The 12,886-nt window shown below is 42.1% G+C and overlaps 1 protein-coding gene across 2 annotated transcripts in view; it reads left to right on the top strand.

Moving 5' to 3' along the window:
• The window catches only part of CADM3 (cell adhesion molecule 3), a 378,944-nt gene that overhangs the window by 333,751 nt on the left and 32,307 nt on the right, over positions 1-12,886 (top strand). For both annotated transcript variants that reach the window (XM_018555565.1, XM_018555564.1), the window contains one exon: positions 3,531-3,703. In XM_018555565.1, coding sequence (XP_018411067.1) covers positions 3,531-3,703 — 173 coding nt within the window. The remainder of the gene's footprint in view (positions 1-3,530; positions 3,704-12,886) is intronic.

The following is a 12,886-nucleotide window of genomic DNA, read 5'->3' as shown; positions in this document are numbered from 1 at the left end:
TATGTAGGAGTGGGGGACGTTAATTTTTTTTTTTCTGCAATTTTTTGTGACTATTTTTTTTTTGTAACTATTTTTTTTACACTTTATTATTACATAGGGGGCTGTCCTTTTACGTGGCCTACCACTTCGTGGCTGAGTTGCTGTTGTGTCCAGTTGCTTCCACTTTGTTATAATACTACTAACAGTGGGATATTTAGTAGCAAAGAATTTTCCTGGAACACCTGAACCCAATGATTTGGAGAGGTGTCCCAATACTTTTGGCAATATAGTGTATAAATATACTGTATATGTACATACACTTACTTAAACTTACCTTTTTCCTGCAGATTTCAGGCTGGCTGTTCTTCCTTAGCAGCAATAGTGGGTGGTACTTCCTCCATTACATGGAGTGCCATGCAGTCCAAGAATACTGTGAGCCCTTGGGGGGAGGGCAGTGATTTGCATATCAATTAGCCGTGAAATGTACATATGAATGCATTGTGGCTTATTGATATTCAAATATTGCTGCCCATTCGTATGTTAATATCTCAGTGGGTGACAGCTTCAGGGACAGTGTGGGCTCCCAGAAGGCTCCAGAGAGAGACCACACATCAGAGTGAACAGGGGGTGGTGATCAGACTATAGAAAACTAAAGCTTATACCACTGCTCCTGTATATGGGAGGCTGTCTTTTTCTGCTCTTCCCCACCAGCGCCCTCAAGCGGTTGCTTGTGCTGCCTTTCTGGTAGCGCCGGCTCTGAGCTAGCAGTGACCATCTACTTGTTTACTGGCTCTGGTTCACCAGTTCCTCTGTTACTGTTTATTATGACTACACGAATAATTAGTGGTACTCACCTCTCTCCCCTATGCTCCTCCTTGTGGACTGTCCATTGGCATCCTCACATATAATGCAGGGCTATAAACCCTGCATTAGACGTAATGATGTCAGTAAGCCTCCGACCGCTTAAGGTCAAGAGAGAAGAGGCTGTGGGTATCGGTCTTGGAGGTAAGTAAAACCTCTTTACACCGGTCCTATAGAGATAAACAGGCAGATAACTCTTCAAGTGCAGGAATAGCCCCACTGCAAGGGGTAGTTTTTTGTTTTCATCGAGATAGGCTTTAGAGTGAACCCATATTTGAGTTTAACCCTTAAAGTAAAAACTAAATCAAAGAGGAGAAAAGAAGAGCAATTGCTGGATAATAAGACATTTACTTTTTATCACTGAGGCATTACTTTCTTTGTCCTTCATACCTAAGCTCTTGAAGCTGCCTCCCCTGTCCATTGAGGGTGCCATTATTGGTCACCATGGCCATGTCTCATTTGGACAGTGCAGTAACAGCTTTATAACATTTAGATTTCCCCTTTTTATCTCTCTAATTCTGTGTTCAGTTTGCATTTTTGCAGTAAGTGTTACTAGTCGCACCTCTTCACTTCTCTTTTGTCTCACCTCTCCCACACTGCACCTCCCCAACCTTCTTCATTCATATCTTATCCACACCTCCCACACTTATTCTCATTATATAAGAGTTCCAAACAAAGCCTCTCAGAGTTACAATACCTGAATCACAAGTCACAATACCACTATTCCATGTTAGGTCTGCATGAGCTTTGCATGTAAAATAAATGATAACCTTAAGCAGCTTGAGTAATGGACTGTATACCGTTATCTGTTAACGGGCCAGTCCACACAAAACTGATATTTTGGGTATGGGTTGAAAATGGCTGTGCTGTCAACTGACCTCATGTATATCATGGACTCTAGCAGTGAAATCCCACTAGGGTCCTGCTCTGCCTGCCAGCATGACACTGTCTATTAATGTAACAAAATAGACATAACCAGTTGACTGAATATTTAACCCAATTGTGTTTTGCCAAAGCTGAGAGCTTTGCAAATGCCTTCTTACAATAATCACATTGGACAATGTAGGTAAGTACCTCATTCAAAAAGTGATTGGAAGTTGCACAGAATATTTGTTGAAATTAACTACTACCACAGTGGCAAAGCCTAGCAAATGCTGCTGGCACTGTTCATTTTAGTGGGATACAGCAAAGGGTGGAACTTAGTATTAAGGGTGTAAGGGGAAAATGTGCAAGACATCATCTTCTGGGCCCCATGTATCCAATCCAACAAAATCTGGTAGAATAAAGACCTATCTAAATCAACTAAAGCAATGCCTCAGATTTTGCTATATTACATTTTGAGACAACCACTCCCTTATTGTGAAACTCATTCCTTTTTAATGATGTACACTTTCATCTTTTAAGAGCTGTGTCCACTCAGGGTAGTATTGTTAGTAAAAGATAGCAAGTGTTGGCCCAGTCACATTGATGTATGGGCTTAGCAAACAGAATTTGAAACTTCGACAGTAACTCTATTCCTTCATATTTTATGGGCCTGCCGCTGGCCTCTCCTGCTTAGCACGTTCCTCTCCTGCTTCATCTTACCCTGTAGATGGAGATTAGAGCATGCCACTGGTGCCAATTCTGTTGTGAATACCTTATGTGGTGAATGGATACATATGTAGCACAAAAAATAATTTTATTGAACTGAATAAAACTGCAAGCATATTTCTGGAGGAGCATAGTCTCAGCCTCCACTTAGCAAGGCCCTTGAATAAATATACCTTGTACAGAGAAGCCGTGTCATATTTATGACGATATTACTGCTTATGAAACTCACATTTTAATTATTACTGTCAAATTGCTAATTACAGCCTTATATTTGTACATCAAAGGGCCGTCAAACATGCAGGCATGAGTCAAGCACTAAAAGACCTTTCTTGTGAAAGATCTTTAAAAAACATGTATGCTTGCTTGAGACTTGTATTCTTGTTTACGACTCTCCAAAGGGAGGGGGGGGGGATCTGCTTACCTAGTTGGGAAATGATATTAAATTAAATTATCTGAATTGACCATCAGGTTATTACCCTAAGGGACCTTGGGAGGAAGAGGGGGAGTCAATGAATGCTCATATTTATACAGTCTTTTTCTGATCCAACCATAAGTAAACACATTGTGCGACAGCAGTCTATTGGCACCTTGTTCATTGGCCACACCAATTATCTTGTAACCCTAGTGAGTGTTTATAGTGTCTGTAAACCCAAAATAAAAAATATGCACTGGTAGTTTTCTATAATATTCTTCAAGGTAAATGTACTATTATTTTTTCAAAAACGAGAAGATGAATAAAAGTCTAAAATATAATTTGATCCTGCCAGTTTTCCTGTATCCGTGTGACTACATTACCTACAGGTTCTCTCAAATACTTCTGAAAAGAAATGTTTTTCTAGAGTGTTGTATTTTGGTTTGCATGGGGTGGTTTCCTTTTGGTTTGCATGCTTATTTTGTGCCATTAAAGCCAGAGAGGAGCTGAAGATTTACAGACACTTTAAATAGTTAGTAAAACCAAATGTTCTGAAACTCTACAACTGTACGTAATGGGAAGCAAATACACACTGCTATCGTTAAAGTTTTTAAATTACTGTAAATGTTGTCTGATACTTTATTTAGGAGTTTTAGTCTAAAAGTTTCTTTATAATCTCATTTTTTAGACCTGAAAGATATATCTGGGCAAGGAAGAATGGTGATCTGCCCATAACAGTAATCTCTGACCATAATAGCCTTGTGTTCCAGAACCTCAACAAGAGCGACAGTGGCACCTACGTCTGTGAAGTTTCTAATATAATGGGAATGTTTCTTGCAGAATACAAACTGGATGTCAATGGTAAGAAGGACCACATTTTAACCATTGCTTATAGACTGGTACGCTGATTGTGTGTTTTTTTTTCTGTTTAGGTGATGTGTGTTGTGAAACATATGTTTTGTTTAAATACCACAATGTTGGATTGCTTATATCTTCTTGTTTATGTTTATTGTGAATGAATCTGTATTAAGTCCAAAATAACAGATCTGAAGACTAGCCATTCTCTCCATTCATCCTCTGAGCACTGAATTCCACATGGTGTCACTAGCTGTACTGCAGGGCAAGTTGTAAGTGGGGGTATCTGCCTATAGATTTGAGAAGGCAGACCTTCATGTATACATGGAAAAATGTCTCTGGAGTGCTGTAGAGCACTCCATAAACTTAAAGAACTAAAGCAAAATCTTTTGTTGGCTTTAGTTCTCGTTTGGGTCACAGGAATACAGTTACATGTGTACTCCTGTGACCCAAAATCAGCAAATAGTAGGTTACTGCCCGCTATATGCTGACAGCACAGAGCCGCACTGCAGCCAGGAAGGATCCTGACAATGTTGTCGGGATCCATCCCAATGCCTGATTGACAGCTGGCTCTGCCTCTCTGAAACTAGAGCCAGCTGTGTCTGCCCCTTCCTTTGTCTGTCTGTGACTGACAGTCACCACTCTCTGCAGGGAGAAGCCATGAGCTGAGCAGTCAGCAGTTTGTGATCATTTAGTTCTCGAGATAGTGTGTGACAGCTGCTGTGTGCCCAAACTATTGGAAAGAGTATATTTTATTCTCCCAATAGTTCTCCTTTAAAAGGTTGTCTCCACTGACCTTAAAAATGTATGTCAGTTAAAAGCAGAGGGGCAGAAGATCGAAATTGGCTGGCAGTGGATTGTCAGGAGTTTTTTGACCTATCTGATCATTTGTTCCTCTTATCATGGCCTGCTTGTGGGGTCAAAGGCCTCCTATAGACTCTAAAATTGCCAGTTTGTACAACTTTCATTACCTCTATTGGTATAGGTGACAATTTATGCAGCACCTTACCTACTGCACATTTATATCTGTCCCTGCCCTCAAGGAGCTTATAATCTAAGGTTCCTATTGCACACATATACAGGGACAATTTTAGACAGAAGCCAATTAACCTTCCAGCTTGTCTGTGGAGTGTGGGAAGAAACCGAAGTACCCAGAGGAAACCCATGCAACCACAGGGAGAATATCCCTTGCAAACTCCTTGCACATAGTGTTCTGACCGGGATCTCCTTGTTATGGCAGACAGACAAGTTTATACAGATTGTAATACCTGTACCAACTCCCACTAATGCTACCCTGTTTGTTTAACTGGGCCTTGAGTATAGGCCCCAGTGTAAAAGCTCTTTTCAGACTGGTCCTAGAGTTCTGAAAGCTGTCTTTTCATTCAGTGTGTGAAGCCTGTTCAGTTATAACAAGTGACAACAAAGCCTCATTTTGTATAAAAAATACCACTTTAAAAAGCTTTATTGTTGATGCAACCTTTGCATGTTTTCAAGTGCATGGACGGCTGTAGTGTTCAGACAGTTAACATGTGAGTGCACAGGGAAAAAAAGACCAGGGGAGAAAACTTCTTTTCAATTTTCTTCAATGCCCATTCAGAGACCCAATTTGTAACAGGAACAGTAATGGGAAGCAATCCGCAATTTAAACAGCATCTCCAACCAATAAGTGAATCAGTCAGCTGCTAATGTCATCCAAGAAACCTTGCATATGTGCTTAAAACAGAAATGTGGCCTTAAAACAACAAAAAAAAACAATCTTTGTCTCTTCAGCAATAAATGCCTGTGGTGTCGCAAAGGGGGAGCGGGGGCTGCGACCCGCACCCAGGTGCCACAATTGGAGGGTTGACACCAAAATGACTGACAGTTATTTTGGTGTCACCCCCTATGAAAAGTCGGGCACTCGGCCATGGACCGAGAGCCCAACTGTTTCAGGAGAGAGGAGGGGACCCGGCGGCATACCTCATCCCGCCGAGTGAACGTCCCCTCCTCTCTCTGCCGACGTCCATCACCAAGATGGCTGCTGGAAGGCGTCAATAAGTTGACCGCGCATGCGTGATGACGTCATGGCGGGGTGTCACCCCCTTCTCTGCTCCGGGTGACACACGGTCTCGGGACGCCCCTGCCTGTTAACTCCCCCCTTGCAACCTTTCTGCCATCAGTCCCATTGTGCCTTGTTCAGCTATATCATCTGGTCTTAGATTAAAATCTGATTGTACAATCATTTTAATCTACCAACAATTATGTAGTGCAAGATCCTACCTTACTGATTATAAACTAAACTGATTGTTGAGGCCAGTCTTCAAGCTACTTGGTTTTTGGAAAATCTACAGGAGATTGGCACAGAGATTCTACAACCAGATTTGAAAATGGCCAGTTGAAGACTAGCCAGTTGACTAGGAGAAGAAGCGTGAAATAAGGAAGCTGGCACAGGAGGGCAGAAAGTATCAATATAAACGTGCATACATAACAATTTTTAGGCATGTTCATCCCCTTTCAAGGCAACCTACTATCAATATTTTAGATTATTCGAAGCTGTTGGTGGTACATTGCATCAATCCATTTGAGGGTTTTTTGGCGCTCTAAAAAGCTGATTTAAACCAGTCAAAAATGCCTGAAGGTTGCCATGTGTGGCCAGCATCAAACTCTGACATCCATTTTTAGCAATTAAAGCATTTTGATTGTAGCTTCTGGTCACTTGAATTAGCTTATGTTACAGTTCCAAGACCAACATGACCAGGCTTTTCGGATTTGCAGTCAGCTCTAAAAAGCTGTGATTTTTCTGTCACTTCCAGCCTCAAAATAAGGCTAAACCTCTGCGCCATTGAGGGGGTAAGAAATTAAAATAAGAATACAACGAGGCAGGATAAAATCCGTGTAGCGACAGATCTCAGACAATCGCTTAATCCCCAGTTGCTTCCGCTTCAAAGTCTTATCGCAGGTACAAGGTCGGACCTTCTCGGTTTTGTGATGCTGTATTCCCAGTCTGTCTTTTATCTCCAGGCCAGCTTCCTTTATTCAGTTATCTCTCCCTCCACCTTTTTTGACTTTCTTATTCCTCTAGCTGATTTTCATCAGCTGCCTTTTTGCTTTGCTTTTTTTTTTTTTGTCTCGGAAAAGCTAACGATTTCATTTCCAAAACAAAAATGTGCATATCCAGAGTTCTTGGTATATCTAACCTTCACAGCTATGATGCATTTACTAAATGCAGCTCATGAGCTATTACTGAGGTTGAGCAGCTAGTACCAATACACCAGATGTATACCTTGTTGCTCTGTATTTGCTTATCTAGCCATCTGAGGTAAGCAAGTATTAATATAGCTGCTACACCAAAACAGTGGATTCATTTTCCACGGTAAGTTTAATTGAAAGAAAACAGCCACTCCCAAAATGACCATGCAAATTGTATTTACCAAAAATAATGTAGCAAAGGCCACAGTGCTACTCACTAGGACATCAGAATACAGTGTGCCGCAACTTACGCATTTTTATGCATTGAGGCACATTGTGGCACGATATGTAAGGCGCAGTCTTAAGTTTTTGCACAGGACATGTCCATTGTGGTCCAGTACTTGGTAGCTTACGGGTTTTTACCGCAGCGCACCAACGCACATAATGTGCATTACTGCAACATGATTGGTGTGAATGGGCCCTAAGCCATCCCGCCCCACCTTCAGACACTTGCATGAGGAATTTACAGACTTACTGATCACACAATTCCCAAGTGACGACCCGGCAATTTAATATGAAATTCAGTGTTCTTGCTCGGAACATTTTTCCATCATTTGTCTCTTGCATCTAAAACGCAACCAGTTCTCATTCCTCCTGATCCATTTAATTCTAATGTTGCTGGGTAATTATCATTCTTTCTCATTATCTCTTTTTAAACTAATTATACTGCCATCGTTAGCCAAACAAAGCATCAAAAGATAGGGAGCCCGAATGAACGGTCGTCCTGAATATTCATAAGTTTACAAACAGTGTTATCATAAGAGGTTACGTAAAGATCAGGAAGAAATATTTCTGCTAAGCGTCTTAGTTATGATGGAGACATTAGATTATTAAATAATTATTAAATTGCATGTGTTAATTAGTGGTAAACATGTCAAGCTTGTTTTAAATATTTCATTTGCAGAAAAAAAGATGGTTATGTATCAGCTGCAGTGTTCAGAGTCTCAAATTAGACCTGAGAAATAGCAACTCATTACTTGTGGTGATCATAGCACTGAAGTCTGTATTAATTATTCTAGGGTGATTCTATATGAAAGGGAGTGTGCACATGAAAAAGCCAGCTGCTGCTGCCACCTAGGAGTTGTGGTTCACTATCTTTCCTGCAGAGAAGCACCTCAGTATAAGTCAGGTATTAGTTCCTTCACTCACTTATAATGGCACTTCAGCTGTTGTAGAACAGCAAGTCCCATGAGGCATTGCCAGATTCTGACAACCACAGGTATGACTCCCAGAGGCGGAGGGGACTGGTAGCTGGAGTGTTCATAATGATAATAATAGTCTCTGATTTAAAGATACTCTGTCACTTTACCCACTCAAGGCACAGAAACAGGTTCCCTTGCAAGGAAAAACCCACAGCAGGATAATACCTCGCTCTCCCACAGTTCTGTTCCTGGCAATTAGGGATGCACCCATTTTTTCGGTTTCGAGTACAAATACCAATATTTATTTTTCGGTACTAGCCAATACCAAAAACCAATACCGGAAGTCCTATTAAGGAAGCCAGACTGTGTGTATTGACTCGCCACCTGGCTTACTGATTAGCCGGGAAGCCATGGGGCGTGTAAAGACTTGCCACCCGACTTCCCGATTAGCACCAGGTGACAAGAGAAGTATGGAGCTGGCTCTCTAGCCAGTCAGGAAGCCAGGGGGGGTCAAATGACTCACATCCTGGCTTCCTGATTGGCCAACTTTGCGACCAATCAGAAAGCCAGGCGGCGAGTCATTACACGGCACCCAGCTTCCTGATTGGCCGGGAAGCCGGCTTCATGCTCCCATGCCACCAGGTGCCTCTCTTTCTGGCCTATCAAGAAGCGGGGGGGCGGGTAATGACTCGCCGTCCGGCTTCCTCCTTTGCCATCTTCCCAACAAATACAGAAAATAGGCAGCGAGTCATTACACACGGCCCGGCTTCCTGATTGGCTCCTCGTCAGGCAACATGGAGCTGGCTTCCCGGGCAATCAGGAAGACGGGCAGGGTGTAATGACTCGTCCCGGCTTCCTGATACCAGGCTAGGCTAGGCATTGGAGCATTTGGTATTGGGCTAGGTATCGGCACCGATACTACTAGTATTGGTATCGGTGCATCCCTACTGGCAATCCTAACCTTTCATAAGCTCCATGTAGAATGGTGTTAGAGCATGGTTAACTTCTTCCTCCTATCTTTGGGATAGCGATTGGCTTCTTATGCCTGTGGAAGGAGGTCATAAGCCGCCCTATAGCTGGGAACATTGTGTTTTTACCAAATGGTCTGATGGAGCAGTAGGAGAGTGTGACAAGGGAATTAGCGTGCAGGGGCAGATTTACTATTAGGCCATATTGCATAATACCAATACAATTTAATTAAAACAACAAAAATGTGGAAGGATTAAAGACATTTGGAGCTGTGTGTCCGCTACTTTTCTTCAGCGTACCATAGCTGTCAAGGTGGAGGTTGGCACAGACACTCCGCTCCTTCCACTGACTCCCAGTGTTCTCCCACAAAACCTCTCAAGAAAGAAACATGGCTGCCATTGCTGACCTCTTCTGAAATTGCTGTACCTGGCTGTCATGCTGGTGCTTTGACCTCAGCAGTCACTGAGCAAAAACAAATATAGAGAAAAGAAAATCTGAATTCTTCTGACATCTTTTTGCTGCACGCTCATATATGAACTATTGAGGCCAGATACAGCCAGGCAGCTAGTATTTCTCTCATAATATGTACTTTAAAAACACAGCTGGGTGTAGACAAGTTATTCTATGGGGGGTTTGGCAATCATTTAGTAGTGCTCGAAGCCTCGGATGATGAGATGAAATTCTAAAGGTTAAAGGAAAATTCCACTTTTTGCAAAAATAATAAATGTTCCCACATTGCAAAAAGAAAAATGTGCAAGCCTAGTTTATTTTTATTTTTTTCATTTTAAGTATGGCTGAGGGGATAAAGCATATTCATTATATTTCTGCAGTACATGGACATTTCCTTATGTTTGAAAGGGTAATTCCAGTTTCCCAGCAAATGTGAAAAGTGTAATCTGAAATTACCCCCAAATTCTGTCTCTCTCAACATGCATATCTTAATTTCGGTCCCAGTAAAAAAAATTATGCTGCCTTCACTCCCAGAAGCCTACATACACTCCATGGGTAGGGGAGCGATGTTAGGAGGTTGAAGTTATGGAGGTGTGTCCATCAGTGTGCCCATGTTAGTAAAAACTAAACTACCAGCAGCAGCCACTGCAAGAATTTTACAAGCCTGGTGATGTCACATACATTTATACATACACTATATTGCCAAAAGTATTGGGACACCCCTCCTCCAAATCATTTGATTCAGGTGTTCTGTGAAATGTCCTTGCTACTTAATATTCCTCGGTCAACTGTTTGGGGAACGGTTTGGGGATGGCCCCTTCCTGTTCCAACAGACAGCTCACCAGAGCACAAAGCAAGGTCCATAAAAACATGGATGAGCGAGTTTGGGGTGGAGGAACGTGACTGGCCTGTACAGGGTCCTGACCTCAACCCGATAGAACACCTTTGGGATGAATCAGAGTGGAGACTGCGAGCCAGGCCTTCTCCTCCAACATCAGTACCTGACCCCACAAATGCACTTCTGGAAATTATAGACCAGGTAAGCATATGTAAAACTAAATATATTGGCTTCTTCAAAACCCTTAAGCCAGATCAAAGAGTGGCAAAGCTATCTGCCACAGACATTTTCTCAATCTCAGTTCTTTTTATTTCATCACTTGTGAATGAGTCTGTGCTACTTAAATTGTATGCAGAAGGCATCCTGTCCCCAGGAGAGAGAACTTCTCTTTCCTAAATTCACTCAGCTAAATTCAATTTCTTTTAAAGAGAATCAGTAGCACTGTAGTTGTCACCAGACTCATGTTTTGAATTATTAATTTATTGTTTACCTTAATATAATTTTTTATGCAAATGTTAGTTTTACACGCTTGCTGTTCCCATTAATATTGTAATTGTATTACATTCATAGATTTGTAGATTCTTCCTCTAGTGGCTCTATTTCAGGGCTTATTCACAACAAGCCATGTATATTTATAGACGGACATTGGGAAAATGTCCTGCATACTGCATGTCCATGCATTCCCTGAATGGGCTCATTCAAATCTATTAAATTGGATCTTCTAGTAGTACAGCATAATCCACAGCAACATATGCAGCATTGCACAATACAGTGAGAATAGGTCCTCAATTTAATCTATATTGTAATCATAACTGCTGAGATAAAGTATATGCCACATAGAGAGTATTTTGTTTTCAGCCAGTTAGGTCTGATAGATAGATGTACACGAGGTTGTGTCAAGGTTGAGGTGGTCACAGACACTCGGGGTACAAGGATTGTGCAGCACTGCTAAGCAGGAAGCAAAGTGTGCTTGTATAATGAGCTTATTCGGCTGCCTCTCATGTACACATATCATTACAAGATTGCCTACCCAAACATGAAAAGGGATATTAAAGTGTCGTATCGGACATAGCAATAAGATATACGACTGAAGGCAGGTTTTTGGCGTCCATGCACAGGACTCCCTGTGGGCCCAGATGCACGATGTCGACACCGTGATTTCCCCAAGTATAGGAACAGTCTGTATCTAGAATGAGAATGAGCTATCCCCTTCAGTATTAGCATGGTTAAAAGATTACATGGACACTGCATTGAATAAAGCTGCGTCGTACAGACATGCACTAGAACATAGAATATGGACATGAGTATATGTAGCAAAAGGACACGTACAAAAAATAAAAATAGAGGTAGAAAAAAACATAATACAAGCACGAGCATCTTCCCTCCTGTAGGTGATCCACCCGGGTCATACATTCCCGGAACAGAGTGGATCAGCCCAGTGGAGCGAAGAGCCTGAGAGAAACAAAAACTATTCATAACACTCCCTTTTTTCCTACAGTGCATATCCGGATCAAAAATATCAATATGCACGAGACTCAAGACACTAAAGGCCAACGTGGCCAGAGCTATAAAGCCCCCGATATCCCGTCAAAAAGTGAGAGAACAAAAGTCTAAGGTATAAAACAGAAAGAAAAAAAAAACATCAATCATATTTACTTGGTGGATCATGTTGAGTGCCGTGATCGATACCATCAGTACAATACGATGTGAAACAAATATGACGACCCTATGGTTCCCAACAGTGGGTAAATCGCTACTTTGATGTTGAAGGAAGACGTGGAACTGTTTGCGGGTGTAGTCTGCTGTATCTCAGGTAAGTTGTCGTGTAGAGAAACCGCCATAGTCGGCAGAGGGGCGTCCCGTCGTGTATCTCCTGATGCCTTCAGCGCATCTTCCACCATGTCTGTTGGCGAGGTCGGTTGAGAGGCCTCCATGGCTTCCGTGAGATTTCCCGCGCTATTTTTCTCAGGTCGGGATTCCGATCTAGGCAAGCCTCGAGATCGGTCAACGAACCGATCCATATGATGTCTTTAGTTGGGGCGACAAACCACGGTTTGTGTGGTGGTTCAGTGGCAACTCTGGCCGATGTGAAATGCAGATTTTGTAGTCTCGAGGGTCCGGAGCTCCTCACATATGCGACTTGCTCTGTAGGCGCCGGAACCGGAAGTCGTGGCTCTGTCACTTTAAACAGAAAGAAACAAGCTGCTAACTGGTATAAAGTGAAATCCCCTTGAAATTCTTGTACACACCTGCAGCAGCATTTCTCTTGGTGTCATACGAAAACAACAAGAAATCAACCCAGTTGGAGTCACAGACTGCTATAAAACCTTGCAGAGACCATAACACTTCCTGGCTTTATCCAAAACTGAAAGCAAAGTGGTGGGTGGAGTCAGCTTGTTTAACTGATCGTAGGTTCACAGATTGCAATTACCTAGAGTATATAGGAGAATTTGAGTTGCTAGAATTGCTCACCGTCACCATCTAAGGACTCTTTCTGGCACAACATTGCCATTCTATAGCCTGCACACCTGACCCTCATTATTAACCTGTATTTGGAACTCA

Source organism: Nanorana parkeri, unplaced genomic scaffold (genome assembly GCF_000935625.1).
Source record: "Nanorana parkeri isolate BGI_ZX_2015 unplaced genomic scaffold, ASM93562v1 scaffold202, whole genome shotgun sequence".
Classification (NCBI taxonomy): Eukaryota; Metazoa; Chordata; class Amphibia; order Anura; family Dicroglossidae; genus Nanorana; species Nanorana parkeri.
This window is presented reverse-complemented; position numbering and strand designations above follow the sequence as displayed.